The sequence below is a fragment of the Pipra filicauda genome, unplaced genomic scaffold (genome assembly GCF_003945595.2).
Source record: "Pipra filicauda isolate LSUMZ 115617 unplaced genomic scaffold, ASM394559v2 scaffold281_size1565311_pilon, whole genome shotgun sequence".
Lineage (NCBI taxonomy): Eukaryota > Metazoa > Chordata > Aves > Passeriformes > Pipridae > Pipra > Pipra filicauda.
Window position 1 is genome coordinate 471,823 of NW_024104400.1, and position 22,769 is coordinate 494,591.

At 62.2% G+C, this 22,769-nt stretch overlaps 1 protein-coding gene across 8 annotated transcripts; it reads right to left on the minus strand.

Moving 5' to 3' along the window:
• Positions 1–108: 108 nt before the first annotated feature.
• On the minus strand, positions 109–21,200 carry LOC113986829 (diacylglycerol kinase delta-like). 8 transcript variants are annotated; one of them, XM_039382702.1, is made up of 30 exons: positions 21,094–21,200; positions 19,889–20,133; positions 10,850–10,960; positions 10,655–10,735; positions 10,349–10,453; positions 10,025–10,160; positions 9,724–9,830; positions 9,167–9,292; positions 8,918–9,020; positions 7,332–7,494; positions 7,127–7,235; positions 6,815–6,954; positions 6,596–6,677; positions 6,026–6,117; positions 5,669–5,768; positions 5,190–5,430; positions 4,811–4,909; positions 4,600–4,699; positions 4,030–4,137; positions 3,468–3,564; positions 3,283–3,390; positions 3,002–3,115; positions 2,674–2,808; positions 2,424–2,590; positions 2,183–2,300; positions 2,007–2,093; positions 1,779–1,895; positions 1,598–1,724; positions 995–1,122; positions 109–560 (listed from the first exon to the last, which is right to left on the minus strand). In XM_039382702.1, exons 2-30 carry the CDS (start codon positions 20,084–20,086, stop codon positions 486–488), a joined length of 3,474 nt encoding a protein of 1,157 aa, XP_039238636.1. In that variant the 5' UTR covers positions 20,087–20,133; positions 21,094–21,200; the 3' UTR covers positions 109–485. The 8 variants fall into 8 exon arrangements, with proteins under 8 accessions (XP_039238636.1, XP_027574680.1, XP_039238638.1 ...); XM_027718879.2 differs by having other exon boundaries at positions 995–1,125; positions 1,598–1,709; positions 10,025–10,157; positions 21,094–21,199; XM_039382704.1 differs by having other exon boundaries at positions 1,598–1,709; positions 21,094–21,199.
• Positions 21,201–22,769: the final 1,569 nt, after the last annotated feature.

Sequence of the window (22,769 nt, forward strand, 5' to 3'; positions counted from 1 at the left end):
GGGGTTCCATGATGGGGGAAGCAGGGACCTGAGGGGTGAAAGGCAGAAAGGGATTCCCAATTCCCTCCTCCCCACCCCTCACTTTCCCCTTAGTAATGACACTACACGAGCAGCAGCAATGAGTATCTTCTCTCCAAATATTTACACAGCTTAAATACCCACATGGGGAAGGGGAAACTGCTTTGGCCCCAGCTTGGGCGCAGAGAGGGTGGCCCCAGCTCCTGTAGTGACCCTGTTGGGGCTGGACTGTTGGTCAGACCACATCATCTATGGGGTTAGACCTCTGCTTTAGTGTCTCCAGCCCCACAGGCTTAGGGAGAAGCAGTGGCTCCAGGGACAGTGGGGACAGACAGATACAGCGAGGCAAGCGAGGGGGCTCCACACACATGGGGCAGGGCAGGGATCTGTTCCCTTACCCGCCCCCCAGGTCCCTGTGAGCAGCACCCACCCAGCACCAGGGCTGGGCTGCTGCCCCACTGACAGCCCTAGGGTGGGTTGCTGAGCTCTTTAATGGCCTGAAGGATCCTCTTCATGTGGCCCACTTTGGTGATCCCAAGGTCCTGCAGGAAGGAAAGAGGGGAGCTGATGTACCTGCAGGGGCCAGCCCTGGGCTCTCACTGGCAGGGAAGCCTCAGGGCAGAGACGAGGCTGCACAGCCCACCTCCCCCTGCTCTCTTTGCTGGAGCATGGTGCTTGCTTGGAGCCCTCTGTCCTCTTACAAGCATGTCCCCATGCCTGGGTGAAGGAGAGGGCAGGGTGCTGTTGATCCTGCTTTGGGCAGGTGGTTGGAGCCTTGCAAGCTGGAGGACTAGGGACAGCCCCTCCCCTGCTTCCAGCCCCTGTGTGCAAGCTGTGCAAGCTCAGCCCTGCGGGGCCAGGTAGAGGGTCAGCACCTGCCTTTGCCCCACCACCAGGAGGGATGGGGAGAGGAGGGATGGAGGACACCATGCTCCCCAGGCCTGGGGGTCCCTCAGGGGGCATAAGGGGGTTGTACCTTCAGGTCTCTCCTCTCCAGCAGGATCAACTCTGAGCCCTGGATGTCATGCCGGACAAAAATGTCTCTGTACTCCCCTAAACCGAGCGCTTCCAGCCAAGCTGCCACCTCCTCGGAGCCCCACTTCTCTGCTAGCAAGGGAGGAAAACCACAGAGGTGGCCTGGGGCCTGCGGAGGCAGCCGGACGCAGCAGGGCAGGCAGCCAGCAGCAAGCATCCCCCCTCCCACCCTTGGCTCCTGCAGGGCCAGAGGCTGCAGCAGGCTCAAGCTGGAGAGGTCTGTCCTCTCTGTAGCTTACTTACAGAACAAATGAGCTGCTCCCCCTCAACAAGACCCCCAGCTCTGGGTGAGGGACTTACCCAAAGGGCTGAGCAGTACCACAGCCCCTTTCTCCCCCTTGCAGTGGAGTTACAGGGCTGGGGGGCTCTGCATGTCTGACAGCAGAAAAAGTAAGCTTTAAGGGGCTATGGGTGACAAAGGTGATAGCCCCAGGCAGCCAGGACATGCCCTGTACCCCTTCCCACAGCGTGCCCAGGATAGGAGGCCAAGGGATAGGTCAGCAGAGGCTGCACCTGTCTCTCCCTGGCACACTGCTCGCTTTACCTGGGAGCGCGCTGTTGGCCTTCTGCTTTTGCAGCTTGTCCTTCTCCTTCCTGGGTTTGGGGATGTTGAGGCGAAGCTTGAAGCTGCCCTTGTTGGCACTGCCAGCACCTTCCTGCAAGAAGCCAGGCTGAGCAGGGTGCTACAGCTCCCCGGAGACAACCCCCAGCCCCTGTGCACCCACCTCCTCAGCAGGGTGGGCAATGGGCCCCAGCCAGTGGATGTCCAGCAGCCGCTGCAGCTCCTGGCCCAGCACATTCAGGGGGCCGTGAAGGGCCTCCTCCTCCTGTGGTGAGTCCAGCTGTGGGGGACAGGGACCATCCCCAGCCCTGCTGCCACCCCCAGAGGTACCAGCCAAGGGCACAGGCCCCTCCGTTGGGGGATTTTGGGTGCTACCCAGCCCCTCACTCACCGCCTTCCCCTCCAGGAATGCCCTGGTCTCAGCGTACAGCTCCTTGATGCTCAGCACCACCTCCACAGCCGCATTCCTGCTGAGGAACTGGGGGGCACAGAGGGGGAACCATTGAGCAGCAGAGCCCTGGGAGGGTGGGTGAAGGAAGCTGCCTTGCACTCCCAGCCCCAGCTCACCTCTGAGGTGCCAGCAGCTTTGTTGGAGAGGGCTTCGCTCAGTGCCAGGGAGCTGGCGTTGACTGCGTGAGCCAGCTCCTGCTCCACAGCTTTGTGAGCCTTGGCTGCCTCATGGATCCTGTGGGTGACAGGGGCTGGAGCTGCTCAGGCTCCCCTGGGCTGGGCAGGCAGTTCTGCGTGGCCACAGCACAGCTCTCCCCTCGTCCCCGTGCCCACCACATCCCGCTTCCCACAGTCTGACCTGGCAATGAGGGTCTCGGCAACCCGCGAGACCTGCTGTAAGAGGCTGCTCTCCTCCTCCGTCAGGTACTCCATGGACTGCTGGGAGCTGAGCCGTGGTCGGGCGGCTGCTCGGTAGCTCTCCCCTTTCTGCTTGTCCTCCCAGGACTTGAGGGTGCTTTCAAATGCCTGCAGGGGACAGACATGGCCCCCCCGAGCCTGTCACACCTCCCTGCGGCCCAGCATGGTCCTGCTGTGCACCCCAAGCTCACCCGGTCCCTTGTCAGCATCTGGGCTCGGTTCTTGTGCTGGATCTTGATGACCCCAGGTGGCTGGATCCAGGCCTCTCCATCCACCTGCACAGGGACGCCCTCATCCCCCCGGATGGTGATCTTCACCACGCGGCACTGTGGGGCGGACAGCCCATGGTTGGCATTGTGGCTGGCTCTGCACCTCTGGCTGAAGAGCCTCCCAGGGCCATGCAAGGGCCAGGCAGGAACTGAGCCAAGTGGAACCGCACTGCCCCAGTCTCCACTGCTGCCCCAAAAGCTTTCTGGCACCGCCCGGGGTGGTGGCACCCACAAGGTTCCTTGCCCCTACCTGTGCGATGCGATGGTGCTGGAGGTTGATGACCCGTGACACAGCCATCTGGATGCTGCCAAAGACAGCCACCACCTCCAGCTTCTTGTCATCGAAGGATGGAGCCCCAAAGTTCTGTAGAAGACCAGTACAAGCAAGACTTCCAAACTGGGCTCATTCTGGGACCCAGCTTTTTCCCCCGTGTGCGTCCAAGGCAGGAAAAACCCCAACCCTGGGTTTTTCCTGGGACTGTGGGAAGGACATCATGCCCCTCCAACCCACCTCACAGCACTGGCACTCACATTGTCCTCCTTGGTGCCTCCCCAGAAGTTGATGCCCCCAGCATAGCTGGGGATGTTGAGGACAGCGATGCCCTGCAGGCTGGGCAGCGAGATGGGCACCCCGTCACACTGCAAGAGAGGGCTGAGCCTGGGGGGCCGCTGCAATGCCACCCCCCCACCCTATCTCTGCTCCCCTGACCCCGTACCTCCAGCTGCACCCGCTGCTCCAGGTTCTTGTAGGTGCGCTGCAGGAGCTCCTTGGTGCCCAGCACCCCGTACCACATCATGTTCTTGGTGCGGCTGCTGTGGGGCGAAGAGGGAAGGGTCAGGGGGCTCTGCACCCTCCTGGGGACACTGGGCGGAACCATCCTGGGCCACTGGCCCTGCCTCAGTTTCCCCACTTCCTGAGCAGTGGGGCTGCCGGCTGCCTGCTCCCAAGAGAGCCAAGCCACAGCATGTGGCACCCAGATGTGGACCCTTCCATGCCAGCATGGCATTGTCCCTCTACCCAGGTGCAGAGTGAGTAAATCCCACCAAGCCCTCATGATTTCACACTTCCTGGGGTACTTGCAGCCTGCTGCCCACCCACAGGGTGCTCGTCCCAGCACTGGGTGCAGGTGAATATCTGCTGCAGGCAGGAGTCCCCAGCATAGCAGCACAAAGCCACACCCACAGCTCCTGGCATCTTGACAGTCCCTCCTAGTGCAGGCACTGGAGAGCCAGGGATACAAGTTTTTTCTGGGGGAAATTGTGGGGGTTCCAGCCAACCTGCACTTCTTGGGGTGCTCATCCCGTTTGTTGTTGAACTCCAGGGAGATCTTTGCATCCAGACCAATGCCAAAGTAGTTATTCATGACGCATTTCTCCAAGAAGTGGCTGAAAGCAGCAGACAGGGACAATGGGTTGGGAGGCAGCTGCACACTGGCACCACTGGGCTGGTACTGGAGGATGGGGTGTAACATCTGCCAGAGCAGTGGCATGAACTCCCAGAGGGGCTGGCACTGGGAAGCCTGATCAAAGCTAGCAGGGATGGCTGCAGTCCCCTCAGTCCCCACAGCAGGACACATGTGGAACACCCAGGACCTGACTGCACTGGGCAGGGGGGAGCCCTGAGCTCCCAGTATCACCTACAGATCCCACACCAGGCACAGGAAGGCTTCCCCACCATGGGCACTGCAGGGCTGGGAAGTGCCTGGTACCAGGGACACCACACTGGTGTCAGGAGGCTTGCCCAGCAGCCACCTCCAAGAGGCAGCGTGGTACCAGCTCTGCTCCCACTCCATGAGGGGAAGCAAGGGTGGGCCAGGGTCCCCGGGGTAGGCAGGAGCCCAGACTCACAGGGTGCTGGGGTCTTCGGGGAACTGCAAGCTGCCGAAGGTGTCTGGCCGGTCCAGGATGATGGAGGAAGATGCAGAGGTCACTGTCACCCGCCGGGAGCCTGACCAGCAGGGAGAGGGAGGCAGCTGCTGCACGGGTGCTCACCCTGAGCCCATTCCACGGCTCACCCTCGTGCCCCCACAAAAAAGCATGTGCCCCACTGGCATCTTACTGAGCCTCTCCTCCTCCTTGTTGAGCTCCTCTGAGCTGTCCTTGCTGGCGCCCACGGTGCCACGATAGGCTTGGGTCTGCTTGTTCTGCTCATCCACAGCTGGATGCAAAGAGGGGCATGACAGGGAGTCTGGGCAGCCCCGTGGCCCCGTGCCCCCTCCCCAGGTCAGCCTTGGGGGCTCGTGCCAGCCAGGGCCCAGGGTGGCAACTCTGCCCCGGGATGGGGATCTCCCTCAACCACACCAAGCGTCAGAGAAGGGCTGATGCAGTTCGCGAGGGGAAGCTAAGGCACGGGTCCAGCACCAACCCACGGTGGCTCCACAGCCCGTGCCAGGCTGCTGCAGCATCAGGGAAACTGCCAGTCCCCACCACCCCCTCACCTTTCTCCGCCTGCTCGATGATTTGCCGCAGGGCTTTCTTCAGGCTGTTCGCCCGCAGCATGAGCTGCTCCTTGGATTTGAAGATGCGAGGCACGGGGCTGGGGTTGAAGCTGCCACCTTTCTCCTGGTCCTTGGCATCAGCAGGGGTGGCTTGTGCCATTCCCTCGGGGACCATGATGGCCTGAGCCTCCTCATTCAGCTCCCGCACCAGCGAGTCCAGCTTCTCGTTCAGCATGGCACACTGTGGGACCCCCACCCTGCTCAGCACCCAGCACGAGCTGCTGCCCCTGCCAGTGTTGGGTGCTTCCCTGGGCACCCTGAGTGACTGGGCATCCCCAAGCATCTGGAAACCCCATGCCTGGGCACCCCCAAGCACAGAACACCCCAATACATGCACAGCAAGGGCACGGCTCCCCAGAACAGCCCCTCCCAGCCTCCCACTCCTCCGGGGCTGTGCCACCAGCTATCCTGCAACCCACCTTTCTTGCCATCAGCTCAGCCTCCTGCTTGTTCTCTGTTGCCCTCTTGTAAGCCCGGCCTACCTCAGCCACAAAGTCATTGACAGTGCCACAGAGGAACCTGCCGAGGGAAGCAGCAGGAGCTGGAGAGGGGCACAGCATGGCCAGCTGGGTACAGATGCCAGCCAGGGGGACTGCTGGGATAGCACCCCCAACTCCAGAGGGGCAGTGCCAGGATTATCTGCTGGGCACCAGCACAGTTGGCAACTGCTGGTGGCCAGATGAGACAGCCTGGCTGAGAGGGGTGCAGTGCCCATGGGGACATGACCCAGCCCAGCAAGAGGGCTCTGGCACCCCCATCGACAGCCCCCTCCTTACTTTGCAGAGGAGATCACCACTGAGTGCTTGTCCGACTCCAGGATCTTGGCCAGGTGGAAGGCAACAGAGTCAGCATAATGGGAGATCTGGGCCTGGAGAGGCACAGGGGAGGACGGCTGGAGCCCTGCCATCCTGCCGTTTGCCCCACTCGAGGATGGAGCCTTGCCTGGCCAGCCCTGGACTGGGGATGAACAGCCCTTCTTCAGCCTGCTCCCCATCCCTGAGGGCAGCCCTGCCCGTGCTGCTGGGCAGAGGGGATGCTCAGCCACAGTAAGAGGGAAACTGAGGCAAGAGGCTGAAGAGTCCAAAGCAGCTGGCCAGCAGCAGGCCAGTTCTACCTTGCCTGCCGCCTGCTCCCAACTGCACATGCTGAGACCTGTCAGACTCATTTCATTGGATGCAGCCACCTGACAGCCCCCTCATAGCCTCAATCCCCAGGGACCCCCAGCATGACCTCTCCCTGTGCAATCCCTTTCTGTGTGCCCCCAAATAGGCTGATGGGTTGAACAGAAACCTGCCCTCCAGCTTGCCCTCCCCCATCTCAAGCCCTCAAACGCCAACAGTTCCCACCTGGATGTTGGAGTCCCCATTCTCTTCCTCCTTCAGGGCTGGGGGGGACTGCTTGGGGGCCTCGTAGGTCAGCACACTCCACCTGCCGAGCAGAGACCGTGGCTGTCTGCCACCTCCTGGTCCTCCAGCACAGGGATGGGCAGGGAACAGGGACAGGCTGCCTGAGAGGTGCCAAGGTAGGACGGGGGCAGAGTGGTGTGTGTCCCGTGCCATGCTCACCGGTCCAGCATCTTGGTGGTGGCCCTTTCCAGCTTCTCCAGGATCTGCAGCAGCTGGGTATCATCATCGCACAGGCTGCCCCAGCCCAGCACCCTCGCCAGGTCATTGCCAGTCCCCAGGGGCAGGACACCCAGCTGGCACTGCAGGAGAGATGGGGGGGCTCAGAGCAGCCCCCAGGGGCATCTCTGACACCCCCAACCCCACCCTGCCCATCACTCACAGCACCCCGGGGCACACAGGGAGGTCCCAGCTGGGCTGAGTGCCCAGTGCTGGGGATGGTGCCAGCCTGTGCCAGCGGTGACTCCCACTCACCTGCTTGTGGAGGCCAAGGGCATCGATCTCAGAGAGCACCCAGCCCACACTGCCATCCCCCCCACACACCAGGATCCGGAAGGTAGAGAACTTCTGGAAGAGGCGCAGCCTGGATGGGGGGCAAGGAGAGAGGGGTTGGGGGCTGTGCTGGGTGCCTGCCAGAACCCCACCAGGGCCACCCCTGGGTGCTCAGGCTGGCACTTACCCCAGGTGTGGGCCCCCGTTCATGAGGTCAAAGACTTGGGCTGGGTTGAGGAACTGCTTGAACTTGCGCAGAAACTTGACTCCCTGGTTGTCCCCACTCTTGGAGTTTACAAAGGCCAGGAGAGGGCTGGAGCAGGTCGAGGGGCAGGTGGCTTTCCAAAAACCTGCAGTGAGCCCAAGCATGTGAACCTCAACTACCAGTCCCCACAGACACCTCAGGAGAGCAGAGGCCACGTGGACACCCCGACTGTGCTGTGCCTGACCTGTGGAGTGCTGGGGCCGGAGGGACAGCGATCAGGGTGCCCAGGGGATGGTGAGGGGCACAGGGAAGAGGAAACACCGTGCTTTTAAGGAAATGAGATAGGGAATGAAATGTGCCTGAGGCAGAGCAGGACTGATAGCTGGCCAGGAGCCCGCACCCGCCTCAGGCATGTCTTGGCCACCCCAGTCCCCGGGCCAGTGCCTGATGGCTGCTTCCCTTGGCAGACCTGGCAATGCTGCAGCAGGGAACGCAACAGTCATCACTGCCACTGGCACCAGCCCTCAGCCACTGCCCTTAGAGCCCACTAGGCTGTGACTAGTAGCCTCAGCACCTCCAGCACAGCAGGGGCAACATCCCTGCAGCCCAGCCCCTCCTGGCCTGGGCATTGCTCCATCTCCGCTCCCAGCCGAGCAGAGCAGATCGGCAACGCAAAGCACTGGGGGCTGCTGAGTCAGAGCGTGGGCTGCCGCGGAACAGCCTGCTGCCAGCGGCACCCATGTGCCAGAGTGGGACAGCGGGGCAGGACAAGGGGGGGCCAAGGCCTCGCTGAGCTGCTCCCACGGCAGCAGAGCCCAGGCGGGTGGGCAGCATCCACAGCCATGGCTGGTTGGGTTGCTGGAGAGAGACAGGGCAGAGACGCTGCCGGGGATCAGCCACCAGCAGCGGAGGCTCTGGAGCCGAGGAGCAGCCGCGTGATGGTTACCCTGACAGCATCCCGATGAGTAACGAGAGGCAGATGAGCCACCGGCTGAGCTGAGTGGTGAAAAGCATTAAAGAACGAAGAAGGAAATATCCGGAGGAGAAGAACAGATTTTGCTCAGCGGAGGCCAGCTGGGCCCCTCAGGAGACAGAGATAGTGGGAGGGGTCCCCCCAGGCTCTGCATGGCTTCTCCCTGCAGTGCCCCATGTCTGGGCAAAGCTGTGCTCTGCACTACCAAAAAAACAGCTGAGGTTCAGACACTGGGAAATAACCCAAGCAAGAACCTCATCCTGTCCTGTTAGATGCTGAATCACTGGGGTGCAACAGCCACACATCAAGGGGGCAGGACTGGCACCACTGATCCCAGCATGGAGGGACCATGATCAGAGCCACTATGAGAGGTAGCCTGGCTGAAGCAATTGAAGCCACATGCAGGCAAGAAGTGCCACCCCAAAGCCCACAGGACACCACTGCAGCCTGGGAGCAGAGCGCAAGGCAACTGTGCCCCACAAAACAGGCACAGTGCCACAAGCCAAAGCCTGCAGAGGAGCTCAGAGAGCTCAGAGCCCTGTCCCAAACAGCTTGTCTTTCCTCCTAGCCCAGCCCTATGCTCTCCATGACTCACCATCCGAATCGATGCTGTTCAAGGCAGTCGGCGGGATGATGGACACTTTGTACTGGCCCAGGGGGCACCTCTTGCCAAACTGCTCCTTGCAGGCACTGTGAACCTGGAGACACGGGGACATCTGCATCAGCAAAGCTGGGGGACGCAGCACTGAAGTCCCCAGCCTCAGCTTTCCCAGTGATGCACCCCAGAGGGGCAGTGCTGTCTGTGCCGGGAGAGGGGTGGGGACAGGGATGGGTACATCCTTACGATGGCCTTGCACCAGAGGCACCGCCAGTCCTGCAGCCTCCGGACGCTGCCGCAGGCACGGTCGCAGACGGCACAGCGCGCGCTGACGGGCAGGTTCCCCTCCAGCCACTGGTGGGGCATGGCCACCTGCAGAGAGGGGTAGCCACTAGTGGAGTCCTGCGTGCCTCAGGGACAGTGTCAGAGGCCACCCCTTCCCCCAGGCACCACGGAGGAGGTGGGCAGAGTATGATGCCCAACAGCAGGGCAAGGCAGGCCTGAGACCCCTCCTGTGCCCTCTTGTCCCTGCCTGCCTGGCCCCTTGCAGTACATGGGGCAGGGCAGAGGTGTCCCCAGAAAATGTCTGTGAGAGGCCCCATTTGGAGAGCAACAAGGGATCCTGATGCAGGGTGGCAGAGGTGTCCCCAAGCCATGTCCTTGCAGAGCCAAGCCTAGAGGCCATATAGTGCAGGGGACAGCAACCAGGGACCTTCCTGCTTCCTGATTTGGTCATAGCAAGACCAGCTCAGCTAGTGGATCTGTCCTTACAGGATCCCTGACAGGAACTCCCACGTGCTTACCCCATCCTCATCCTCGATGATTTCAGTGCCAATGGAAGCCAGCGTTGTCCACTTGCAGTTGTTCGTGGCTCTGACAGCACAGCGCTTGTGTGCCTTGAACTTGCAGACTGCACAGGGGGGAGCAATGAGGAGCGGGAAAGGACCCCATGGGATGCACAGCCCTGGCCCCAAACCCCCTCTGCATCTGGGGATGCAGCCAGTGGGCATCACCCTGCACCCCTCCTGCTCTGGTCCAGTCCCAAGAGGGTGCTCTGCCCTGATCCCGGCCCCTGCCCACCCCCAGCAGGACCCTGGCACTGACCTTCGCAGGAGAGGCCGTGTGAGGTGACCCCCGGGAGGGCTTCCCGGCACACGTTGCAGAAGGTGGGGCGGGCGTGGGAGCAGGCGTACCAGTTGTGCATGCCCGAGAAGTGCTCCATGTTGAACTGCGTGGCCTGCTGGGGGGCACAGCCCTGCACTGTCAGTGCCAGGGACCCTCACCTGGCACTCCCTCCCTCCTGGCCCCCAGAGTCCCTCCGGCCTGACTCCTGTCCTCCTTGTGGGGCTGTGCCAAGGGCAGCAGCTCTTGCCTCGCAGCCAAAGGCACTCAGAGCGGTACCCACCCGTAGCCCCCTGCCCACGTCACCTCATGGATCTCCCACTTCTGGACAGACTTCAGGGCACTGATCCAGTCCTCCATCTCCTTCCGGTTCTCCGCGCACAGGATGAGTTTCCGGAACGGTGTGATCACCTGCAACAGCCACCACCACGTCCTCCTGCGAGGCCACCGCCAGGCCAGCCAGCCCCCAGCACAGCCCCCAGCAAACCCCTGGCACACAAGGCCATGCTACGGGGCACCCCATGGCTCTGGGGGGGTGAGGGGGTTCCGCGGTGCCTCCCTACGAGATGCCGAGGTCTCCACGGGGTGCAGTGGACCCCACACCCCCCTCACCGTGAAACTGTTGTTGATGTTCTTGGTGCTGGTCTCGGCCACGCTAGCGTCCGACAGGTCCACCTCGTCAAAGATGAGGGACTGCAAGGGAGAAAGCAGAGCCTCAGTCCACCAAGCAGGGATCTCTGTCCCCTCCTGGGCTGGCAGGCTCAGGTCCCCCCAGCTGAGCGTGCTGGAAGCTCCCCCACAGCCTACCTTGGCATCCTTAGCATAATAGAGTGTCCTGCCCCGCAGCTTGAAGTATCGCCTCTTCCATCTCTGGAAGGAGCTCGTCTGCTTCAGCAACAGCCCCTCCTTCACGCTTTTCTGCAGAGACCACAACGTCCTGAGCTCCTGCAGCCCCCCAGGACCCCCAAGCCACAGCTTTCCCCTGTGACACCAGTCCCTGGGTCCCCAGGAGCACAGATGGGACATTCTGGGGCTCACTCTGTGCTGGATGTAGCAGGGCAAATTATGTCCCCTGCCCACCATCCCCTGGGCACTGGGCACTCCCAGAAGGATGATCTGGAAGGATGTTGCTGGGCATGGCAGGGGTGGCAGATGCAGGACTCCAGTGGTACAGAGCCCCTGCTGCTGACGCTTCCTCCCCATCCCCAGCACAGTGCCCAGAGAGCCTCAACCTGCTGCAGCTCCCCAGAAGCCAAAGGCAGAGCCAGGGCCAGGAGAGCTCCCTGAGAGGGGACACCAGTGCCCCAGAGACACCAGGACTGCATCTTGGAGGCAGAATTACCTGGGGACTGCAGCCCCAGCCAGGGTGGAGAGCAGACAACTGGGGTGCAGCCAGCCCTGTCCGGCCCCCACAGCCCCTGGAGGGGACAACCTGGGGCTGAGGGCAGCCCACAGCAGGCAGAGCATCCCCCACAGCACAGCACATCTCTGCAGCCTGGCTGCCTGTCCTCTGCCCTCCCCGAACCGCAGCACCTGCCAATATTTACCCTCCTCGCAGCGGTGTTTACAAGACTCAATTAATTAGTGTTTGCAACGTGGCTACGAGCCTGTGCTGAGTGGGGCGGCAGAGATGCTCTGGCACTGCCTCATCTTTGATTGTATCTTCTTTAAACACCGCCGGCAGCCCCGTTCAGCTGCTCCTCTGCAATTAGCTGCTACAGCGCTTGTATTCGATTCCGTCACACAGTGACAAGCCACATTTAACGGCGAATTAGCGCTGGGCACCGAGGGCAGAGCTAGAGAACCGTGGCCCCGGGGCCCCGCACTCCCGTGCCCAGCCCGTGTGCTGCGAGAGCTGGCACCCAGGCACCCGTCAGCTTACAAACACACCAGCGCCGGGCCCCAGCCTTAATCCACTGCCCCACGGCTCTGAACTAGGTGGTCAGAGCACCAGGAGTAGCAGGAGCCTCCAAAGTCACAAAGAAGCCAAAACCCCATCTGGGGTGCTCCCTGAGCCTCAACTCCCTCAGATCCCTGACCCCTCCCCAGGCTCCCTGGGGCATGCACTGCGATGTTCCCAGCTCTCTTCCAGCTTGCAGTTTGAAGCCTTTTTTGGTCTCTAATGATGCTTTGCCCCCCAGGACCAGCGCAGAGTTCTGCTGTGGTGGACCACCACGATGCCTATGAGTGTCAGTGTAGGTTCAAACAGCCCCACTGTCCCCACTGGGACACACCACGTCCCCTCCTTGGCCTCTCAGCTGTGAGAGCGCAGAGGAGATGGTGAACCCAGAGCTGCCCTGAGCAGCAAGGGGAGCGTGGCCTTCCAGCAGGGTCCAGCTGTGACCCCTAGATACACACAAACCATGCACCCTAGCAGTCCTTGTCCCATGCCAGGAGAGGACAGGCCAGGGTGTTGCCATGGCCAGGTGGGTTCCGGTCACAAATGCCACCTCCACCACACCTGGTTGCACACTCTGGGTGCAGGTGCTGTGTTTGCTGCAGTCGTTGCTGTTGCTGCAAAGGACAGGCAGGCAGTGTGTGACAGCAAGGGGTGGCATGGGGAGATGTGACAGGGAGGAGCAGAACAGGATGACAAGAAGAAGGAAGAAGAGGCAGGTCCATGATGGTGGCTCAGAGCTATCACAGCCAACAGGCCTTGGGTGCTCAGCTCTGCCTGCCTCCAGGACCACGTGGATGGCAGGATACAGCAACGACAGCTGCCTGGGAGGGCAGCACCTGCCCCTGCAAGGGGGTCAGAGCTGAAACACCCCCAGCAGCAACTCCTGACAGATAGCAGCAACAAGGCATCACCCAGCCCCAAAATGTCCCAGTCCTGGCCACTCCAGGGACAGGATGCAGCTGCCCCCACTGTGCCAGCATGGTCTACGGCACAGCCTGAAATGCAGAACCCTCCCACCTCCACCACAACACCCGTTAGAGTTTTACAACACTCCAAGTGCCACAGCTGGGGGAGTGTGTCTCAGTTTCCACCCTTTGCAGACTAATCCCCAGCATCCCAACACCAGCAAAGCTGGTGCAGAGAAGCTCAGAGGGCACCTCTCCCCACGCCCACCCTCGGGGGCTGCTTTGGGCAACAAAGCCCAAGCCCTCTGTGCCACCATGAGCAGCACTTTGCTGCACACCCCCTCACACCAGCGCCTGCCCACCCACGCTCCATCACCACTGGTGCTGACGCCATGGGGTACAGGTTTAGCTGATGCCAGCATGGGGCTGGCCAGCCAGCCCTCTCCCTGGGGAAAACGAGGCAGGTCCCCTCTCCTAAATGAGCCCTGGAGCCTGGCTGTCCCACACTGCCTGGGCAGGCACATGAGTCTGGGGTGCCAGAGGGCTACTCCAGGTTGTCACTGGGGTGAGCCACCCACAAACCCAGTGTTTTGTCTGTGGGTCTCAGCCAGGAGCACGTGGTGGGAGCAGTTCCCAAGTGGCTCCATGGTTTTGGACCCCTGCTTTTGGCACGAGGAACAGGAGGAGACCTGAGAGGCACCTGATGGCCAAAGCCAGCAGCAGGCCTGGCCATGTGTGGGAAGCCACAGTGCAGCAGGCACTGCTGAGTGAGCCTGGTGTTTTCCCTTCACGGAGAGGAAAGGGGTGGGGATGGCAAGGGCAGATGGGGCCATGCCAGGGCTCATCTCCAGGATCACCACAGTAACAACAGCTCCCTACAGCAAGTGGCTTTCAGGTACCTCAGACCTCATAGGAGTCAGAGCTGAGCACATGCAGCATAGGCACTTTTTCCTGGAGAGCTTCTGGGGGCACTGGCAGCCCCTGGTCACCGGGCTGGGAGCTCTGCACTGGCCACTGCACAGCTGTGACTGTGGTGTGCCACTCACACCTCGAAACAAGACTGAGCCCCTCCACTCACCTAACCATGGCTTTTCTGGCTGCAGAACCCCAGGCAGCGCTGCAGGGAGCCTCAGCAAAGTCAGCGCTGGTCCCATACCAGCAACAGAGGTGGCGATGCAGTGTGACAACACCCACAGCCACGTGCAACCTGCCCAGCAACCAGCACAAGACCAGCTCCCCTCTGCAGGGCTCTGCCTTAGCACTCCACTGCCCTATCCCGAGGTCCCTCCCTGCTCTCTCCAGCCCAGGGGACTCAGCATCACCTGGGTTGTGCCCAGCACTGAGGGTATCCCAGAGATGCAGGGTGGGGAGGCAAAGGCAAGAATGAAACCATACGGTATCTGCAGACAAACTGCCACCTCCAGCTCAGAGGCAGCTGGAGCAGCAGTGGCAGCAGGGTCTTGGAGAAGACACAGCTAAAGTGGCCCTGTAAGGATGGCCAGCCTCCAGTAAAGTGCCCTGCCAGGACTGGGCTGGTCCCAGGGGCCATCATGCCACAGGCTGGCTGTATGCTTGGCATACATTGAAGCACAGCCTAGGTGAGCTCATTGCCCCCTGGGACCACACTCCAGCAGGGCTTCTTCCAGGCCAGGGTGCACCCCAAAATGCCAACCCTTCCCTCAGCAGTAAGGCAGAGCTCCGGGTTCCTGTTCCACTCTGCCATCCCCCTTCTCCCAGCTCTGCCACCATCATTCCTGGGAAGAGCCCGTTGTGCAGCCAGGTCTGACCTCAGCTGGGGCAGGAGGGTTTTCCTGCTGGGATTGGCTTGGACAGCGAAGCAGCTGCTGGAGAAGAGCCAGGAAGGTTGTTACTCAGGAATGCTGGCACATATGGCTGATGAGCACCACACTTGCCTGCCCACCCAGTTGGCAGCCCTACACGACTCCTGAAGGAATATGCTTGTCCCTGTGACCACGCAATGCCTCACTGGGGAGGAGGAGAGGGGAGAGAAGACCGATCACCTGCCAACACACCGACCTGCATCGCACCAGCATCATTCCAGGCAGCTGCCTTCCTCCTCCAAATGCAGCAGCCCACCGGGTACAAGCTGGGGTCCAGTTGGGTCAGAGCTGAGCCAGCAGATGCCAGAACAGCAGAGGAGAGCTAGCAGCCCTCAAACAGCCCAGCAGTGGGGCTGCCAGCAGCTGCTGGGTACCCCGTGGACTAGAGTCGGTTGGAAACCTTATCAGGCTTTGCAACACAGCAGAGCTCTTCCGGGACCAGGCAGTCAGGGGGCTCGTTGCCCAGGGCATGCTGTGGCCCAACAGGCTCATCTGCTCTCTGAGGACCCCTGCTGCCATTGCAGGACCACAAATACCCCTTCCCAGTGCTGTGTGGATGCTTGAAAGGAGATTCCGGCAAGGGTCCTGACATGCCATTACATGGTGCCACGAGGCTCAGACCATTGAAAGGGGACGGAGAATTAATGGAGAGGAATGAGGGAAGGAGCACCCAGAAGAAAGGCAATCCCCCTCACACCTCATCCCCCAGCAGCTTCTTTTTAGAAATGAGCTTGTGCTTCCCTATCTACAGCCACATCGGTCCCCAGGCATCCTGCTGGCAGGCATCCCACACCAGCCCGCCCCGTGCTGGTTCCCCCCTGCCCCTTGTGCCCCGGTGCTGCCAGGCACAGCCCTCCCACCCTGCCCAGCCACGGACAGGCAAGAGAGACACTTGCATAATGGAAAAAGTGAGCGGGGAGAGAGGGCAGGGCGCTTGAGAAACCTCAAACATCCGGCTGGCGACACTGGGGCTATCTTCACACCCCAGGCACTGGCTTGGTGAGCCCTGATTAATGAGAGCAAGCCCAACCTCCCTGGTCGCAGGCAGTGTTTTCTTGTGTTCAGATGCAATTTCCTATTGTTTCATCTGTGCCCATTGGCAGACAACATCAAGAACATGGTTCCCTCTTTGTGGCACCCTCCCCTTCAAATATTGATCCACACCACTGAGGACCCCCTGGATACAACCTCCCCTCCAGGCTGAACAGTCCCAGCTCTCCCAGCCTCTCTCCATACAAGGGATGCTCCAGTCTCTCACCAGTGTCAAGTCCGGACAATGCACTGCCTGGGAGCCAGATGCCACCCTCCTGCTGCAGGAGGGAGGTTTCCAGGTCTGGCCCCAGCAGCTCTACCTTGCTTTCCTTGTCTTTTGGCCAGGTTTCAGACGTCAGCAGGCAGCCCTCCTTACAGCCTGGCTCTACAGCACCGCCCCACCAGGCTCCCCACAGCTGCCCCAACAGCTCAACATCCACAGGCACCACTTGCCCCATCCCTGGGGCACCCTGAGCCTGCAGGATTCCCAGTGCCTCCAGCAAGGATGACAAGCACCCATTCCTTGGACTACCACTAATCCCACTGACCTCACCAAGCCCCCTGGGAGGATGCTAGTGGGTCCCCCAGCCCCACCAAACACCTGTGACGTTATCTCAAGATCAGGAATTATGAACATGACTCCCCTTTGCAAACAGCAGACAAGCCATGCCCCTGCCCACCATGGCCATGCACATTGTGCCCACACTGTGGGCAACCCTGGATCCCTGGCATGCACTGTGTCACTCTCAGTGCCTCCACCTCCCAGCTCTGGTGCCAGCACCCCAGAACCAAGCAGCGTTGCCGGATCCCTCCCCGCCTCCGCTCAGCTGCCAGGACAGCCTGTGCCAAGGCAGTGCTGGGAGCTGAGCGCCTTGGCCACACAGGTAGGATGTGCCCCTCCACCCCCAGCACCTTAAATGTGTTGGTGCACCCCAGAGTCTGTGTCCCCTCTTTCCCCTCCATGCCCAGCCCTAAGGGGACCAGCGCCGGGGAGCAGCATCGCATCCCCCTCCCGCTCTGCCCTTGCACCCCCCCTAGAACCTGGTGCAGGCAACTGGCAGCCCCCAGATGCATTGAGGAGGAAGAGAAGGGGCTGACAGCAAGACCCGATGTGTCCTGGGGCTATTCAGTCTGGTGGGGGCACCTGCACCTGGCAGCTGTCATTGTCACTGAGCACAATGACCTCGCCGCCTCCAAGCCGATGCTGGCACAAAATGCCCTGCAGGGCATCCACAGTTCCAGCCTGGAGGAAGCCAAGTTGGGGGTGGAGTGGGGGGACAAGACTGATGGGGAGATTTGAGGAGGGGGTGGGGGAATGGGCATTTGGAGTGTGGAGGCACTGGGACTGGGGAGTGGCGATCAGGAAGGATTCAGCGGATCCCAAAATGATCCTCACCTGCTCCTGTCCCAGGGGCTGGACAACAGCCTGGCACGGGGGAAGCTGCTCACTCCCATCACCTGGGTCCCCCCTGTCAGTGTGGATGGGCAGTGTGGTGGGGGTCCTGACCCCTCCCAGCCCCCCAACATGACAAGCTCCTATAGACCCCCTCCAGCACTTCACCCACTGCAACCGGCCAAAAAGTAGGCCAGTGTGCTCCCTCCCCCTGCCACTAACCCGGTTGTCTCAGGAGCTGCTGCCCTGGCACTGGACTCTCTCTCCCTCATTAACTGTGTGCTCATTAGGTACCTTCCCCTGGGGTGCAGGCAATGGTTCCCTCCCCTCACCCCAGCCCCACACGGGTGACAGGGGTGTGGAGGTGGCTCGGGAAGGTGCCTGCCATGGTACACACACTGTGGCCGTGGCTGGAGTGATGGGCAGCACACGTGCTGTGGCAGAACTGTGAGCCAGGGACAGCCTGACCTATGTGGCAGAAGCAATCTCATCCCAAAATCCTCATCTCCATAGGGAAGGAAGGAGCCCATCCAGCAAGGAGCCAGGCTGGCAAGCGCGGTCCTGCCCATCAGGACCAAGGCAAAGGAATCCTCAGGAAAAACAGTGAACCCCAACCCTGAAAACACTTAGGTGGCAGGGGAGGCATACACAGCTCGCCCTCAGCCCCTCCAGCTCCAGCCCAGCCAGGCTCACACCCTCTCTTCCCAGCTCCGCGGGCTGTTAACTCAGACGCGTCCTTTCCGCCTGCCCATCCATCACGCCACCTGCCTCCCCTGGCACGCTGCACAGCATCACCTCCTGCATGGCTAATTGCTCATGCCAGGCAGGATGCAGGCAGGGAGTCGGCAGCTCAGCCTTTCCCCACGCGCAGCCTGTCAGCGGCGAGGCTGAACCTGCTGATGGCAGGGGGGACTGTGGTGCCTGAGCTGGGGGCTCAGAGCCTGCTCATGTCCCTGTGCTGCTGCTCTAAGACCCGGGCACAGCCCAGTCATCCGCCCTTTCTCTCAGGTTTCCTAGCATTGATGGTTCCCTGCAATGTCCCTGTGCCCCACAGCATGGCAAGTGCTGCGTGGCAAATTCCAGTGGCTGCTGCCACCCCTCTGGGAGGGTGCTGAGGGCTCGCATATAGCACTAAGCACCCCAGGACCCTGCCCACCGTCCTGGCTTCCCACCGTGCCCCCCCCACACAGCCCCCTGAACCTGGCACAGCCCACGGCACCCACCTCGCAGCCAAGTTGGGCACAGCTGGTGCCAGCCTGCTCCAAAGAAAGGGAAACTGAGGCACGTTCCATGAGCATCCAGAGGGACTCGGCGAGAGCCCCCTCAATGCCGCATGCCCCTGAAGTGTCTCCTGCCAAGTGGGAAAACCCCAGGGTGCCACGTTGGGAGCGTGCAATTTCCACACCCCTGGGCAAGAGCCCTTTGCCCCACCTCATGCCAGTGCACCAGGCTTGGCACAACAGCCAATCCAGGGCCAGCGGGAGCCCGTCCCAGCCCCAAGCATCCCCAGGCTGCCACCGGACGCAGCACACCACCCCATCCCCGCTGCCTCCCTCCGTGCCCGCATCACTCAACATCAGAACCCGGGCACGCCCCTGTGCTCTGCAACTGCATCCTTCTGCCGCTTTTTCAGAGCTGTCCGCCCCTTCCCCAGGGTAGCGCAGCCACCAAATCCCCATCGAGGGGTGGCTGGCACCAGAGGCCGGCTGCGGGGGAACTTCTGGCAGCCCCTGCGCGCCGCCCAGCACTGCAGGCACCACCTTGACTCACTCTGCCACCTCCTGCCCGCAGCCGGAAGGCGGACGCAAAGGGACCGCTCGCCCGGCACGCCGCCCAGAGCATCCTCCCGGTGTTGTGCCCACATCCTCCCCCCCCAAAACGCCGTCCCCCAAACCTCCTTCTCTCCCCGCTTCCCACTCGGCCATTCGGCCCAGGTTATTTCTCCCTGCGCTGCAGGCGGGAGGTGCCTGGCCATTTCACTGCCCCCACCTGGGACACCAATGACCATGTGCTGCTGCTTGGCCAAAGGCGCTGCGCCCCTTATTTTTGTAGGTCCTACCAAAATAGCTTCCTCTGAGCAAACTGTGACACACACACACACACCCCAGCTGCTGTCGTACCAATGGTCGAGAAGCACAAGTGTCACGTCTGACCTCAAAGGTGTCCCCATCCATCCAACAAACCACCATAGGGGATTGGACCTAGGGAAGACTGTGGGAATGGGGTCCACAGGGGAGCTGGCACCGCCAAACGAATCTGGGGCACTAGGAAAGATGCAGATTCCATTTTGCCACCCACCAAGCGCTGCACACGCAGTGCCTGCAGCAGGGTGTGGGATGCCAGGAGCCTGTGGAACTGACAGGACCCTAAATCTCAGCCACAGAGCACCCACGGGGCAGAGCCTCCCTGAAAAGAGTCCTCTTCCTCCAGGGACACGGGGTGGGAGAACACAGGGGGAACCCAGGGGATACAAACACGGGATGAAGGCAGTCCAGGTATGGGAGAGACCCTGTTCCTGAATGGTGGGAAAAAATCCACACTCCACAGCCCCATGGGACCAATACTGACACTACCACTTTGGGTTTGCACCTTTTATATGTGCCCTCCTGCAGGGCACAGGGGCCAGAACCCTCCTGGCTCTGGCTGGGTTGAGTCTGCCAGCAGCAAGTGCCTGGCACTGATTTACACCCTGGAGCAGGTGAACTGCCCTGCCCCACTCTTGGCAATACCCCACACCCAACCAGCCCCTCACCCCAGGCACCCCACAGCCCTGACCTTGCTCCTCATCTGCCCCGAGGTGGAAACCTTCCGGATGAGCTTGTGGGAACTGTCCTCCTGCTCGCCCTCGCTGTCGGACGACTCCTCACCGCCCACCTCGGGTGAGATGGGTGCCAGCTTGTCCGAGTCCAGGGAGGACACCGACTCACGGGTCTTCCTCAAGAACAGGTCCCCAGGCACCAGCTTCTCGGCCATCTTCCCACCCGGTTTGGCTCAGGGCTCTGCAGCCTCCCGTGACAGCCCTGAGAGGACAAGGACACTCAGGAGTGGAGGAAGAGCCCCGAAAGGGGATGCGTGGCCCCTCACCCTCTGGGACTCAGCCAGCTGGGAGGTGCAATCCTGGAAATCAAGGGAGATGGCGCTTCCTCGCCCAGGAACGCCGCTCAGGGTGGCATCCTTGCAGGCAAAGTTTCCCCTCCTCGCCTTTTTTCGGTGTCCCAACTCTTCCTCAGCCCGCCTGGCACCGCAACGCCGTTCCTGGCTCGGCCGCGGGAGACTGTGGCTGCCCCACGCCCTGGCACTGGTGCAGAGGGGCGCACCCCCTCCCCGCAGCCTGTGCTAGCCCCCCTCGTTGCCTATCCCCCGGGGGCTGCTGCGTGGCCGGGGGCTGCGGGCGGTCTCCATGAAAAGCAGCAGCTGCCCCCCGCCATCCACCTGGCTCCAGCAACCGGGAACGGATGGGAGCACGTTCCGCCCCGCGCGTGGGTCGCCAGCCCCGAGCAGGTGTCTGCGGGCGGGCTGGGATGGAAGGGGGGTGCGGGGTTGCCGCATGCGGGGGAAGCCATCTCCCCACGGCATCCCTGCCGGCCCCGAGGGCTGCGGGGGGACCGGGGGAACACCTACCTGGACGAGCGAGCCTGAACGGCTGCAGGGCTGCCGTACCCGGGCCGGGGGCGGAGGGGGGGCACCGCACGGCGCCGTGCCGGGCCCCACGCGTCTACCGCGGGCCGGCTCCGCCGCTCCCCCCCCTCGTCCCCCTTCCCCGCGGCTGCCGGCAATCGCGGCGCCGTCTCCCCGCGCAGCAACAAGCGTTGCGGGAAGGGCAGGCAGGAGGGAGCGAGCGCTGTCCTGATGACCACCCCCCTCCTGGGCGCATTCCCCCCTCCAGCCTCGGCGCTGCCGGGGAGCCGGGTCCCCGCCGAGCATCCCGCAGCACACCCGGGCGGGGGGGGAAGGCGGAGCGCCCCCCGCTCCGCACACACCTTGCGCGACCCGAGCCGCCGCCGCTGCCGGTGCAAGGTCGCTCTTCCTTCGGCCCCCGCCCGCCGTCCGCAGCCCCCCCTGGCCCCGCCGGGACGTGCCTCCGCAGGCAGCCCCGGCCCTGCCCCTGCCGCAAGCCCCGGCCTGCTCGGCGCGGCGGGCGCTGCTGCGCGGCTCGGGCGGCCCACGCACGGCCCCGAGCATGCGGGCACGGCGGGCACCCGCCGCGCGCATCCGTGTGCGGCACCCGCGCGGGCACGGCGGAGCACGTGCGCGCCTGCCCGCCCACGCGGACACGGTGCGGGCAACACCCGGCGCGGGCGCGCACGGGCACCGCCGCCACCGCCGCGCACATATGTGTGCGCGCTCCCGCGGGCGCACAGGCGCGCACAGCCCCCCCCCATCCCCTCCCGGATTGGGCGCGCACACGCGCTGCCGCCGCGCACATACGTGTTCACATGCCCGCGCATGCAGGGGCAGGCACAGCCCGGGCACGGGCGTGCACATGAGATGCCACCCTGCACATACGTGTGCATCGCTCGCGGGCGTGCACCACCACCGGGCGCGTATGTGCTGCGAGGGCCAGCGCGTGCACAGGCATCACGGCTGCGCACATGTGTGTGCACCATCCATGCACGGGCAGGCACGTGCGTGGCTTCCATGCCCATGTATGTGGTCACAGGCCACCACATGCCCAAGCCTGCACATGCCAGGCATGGGAAAGCACATGCACCACGTGCACATGGGCACGGGCAAGCACACACACAGCCACTGTGCGTATATTTGTGAGCCCCTGACACGGGTGAGGGCAGGCACAAGGCTGGCACGGGTGGGCACGGACACCGTGGCCACCCTCATTTGTGTGCACGTGCCCACATGTGCACAGGCAGGCATGGGTGAGCATGTGCACAATTGCTGTGCAACCATATGGGCACATGGCAACACACGCATGGGCACACACAGGCACGGATGAGCACACGCATGGACACCTCCACACACTTGCTTGTACACACACTTGCATGTGCATGGAAACTTGCTGGCAGCCTAGAAAGCCATCCATGTCCTGAGTGCATCCCCAGCAGCATGGGAAGCAGGATGAGGGAGGGAGTTCTCCCCCTCTGCTCTGGTGAGACCCCCAGGAGTGCTGGGTCCAGCTCTGGGGCCCCCAGCACAAGGAGGATGTGGAGCTGTTGGAGCAGGTTGGGAGGAGACCACAGAGATGCTCTGAGGGCTGGAACCTATCTACTATGGAGACAGGCTAAGAGAGCTGGGGTTGGTCAGCCTGGAGATGAGAAGGCTCTGGGGAAACCTTAGGGCAGCATTTCAATATATTAAGGGGGCTCTGAAGGAAGAGAGAGTTTTCCCAGGGCCTGTCATGACAGGACAAGGGTCAAAGTGACCGATGGTGGGGTTGGTTGGACAGAAAGAGGAAATCCTTTACCATGAGGGTGGTGAGGCACTGACACAGGTTGCCTAGAGAAGCTGTGGCTGGCCCATCCCTGGAAATGTTCAAAGACAGGTTGGATGGGGCTTGGAGCATCCCTGGAAGATGTCCACTCCCCTCCCCAGAGCTGTGTTTGAATAGAACATGCTCCGGAGTGTGTGCTGGAGTGCACACACATGCACGCACATGTAGGGGTGTGCTGCCAAACACCCATGGGCAGGGAGAGAGGGTCTG

Excerpts from the sequence above, each read along its gene's own strand:
- LOC113986829 (XM_039382699.1), bottom strand. The coding sequence starts at position 20,086 with ATGGCCGAGAAGCTGGTGCCTGGGGACCTGTTCTTGAGGAAGACCCGT. Across the intron at positions 10,736-10,849 it reads ATTATGCTAAGGATGCCAAG|TCCCTCATCTTTGACGAGGT; the intron begins GTAGGCTGTGGG and ends TCTCCCTTGCAG. Across the intron at positions 3,565-4,029 it reads GAGCACCCCAAGAAGTGCAG|CAGCCGCACCAAGAACATGA; the intron begins GTTGGCTGGAAC and ends TTCGCCCCACAG.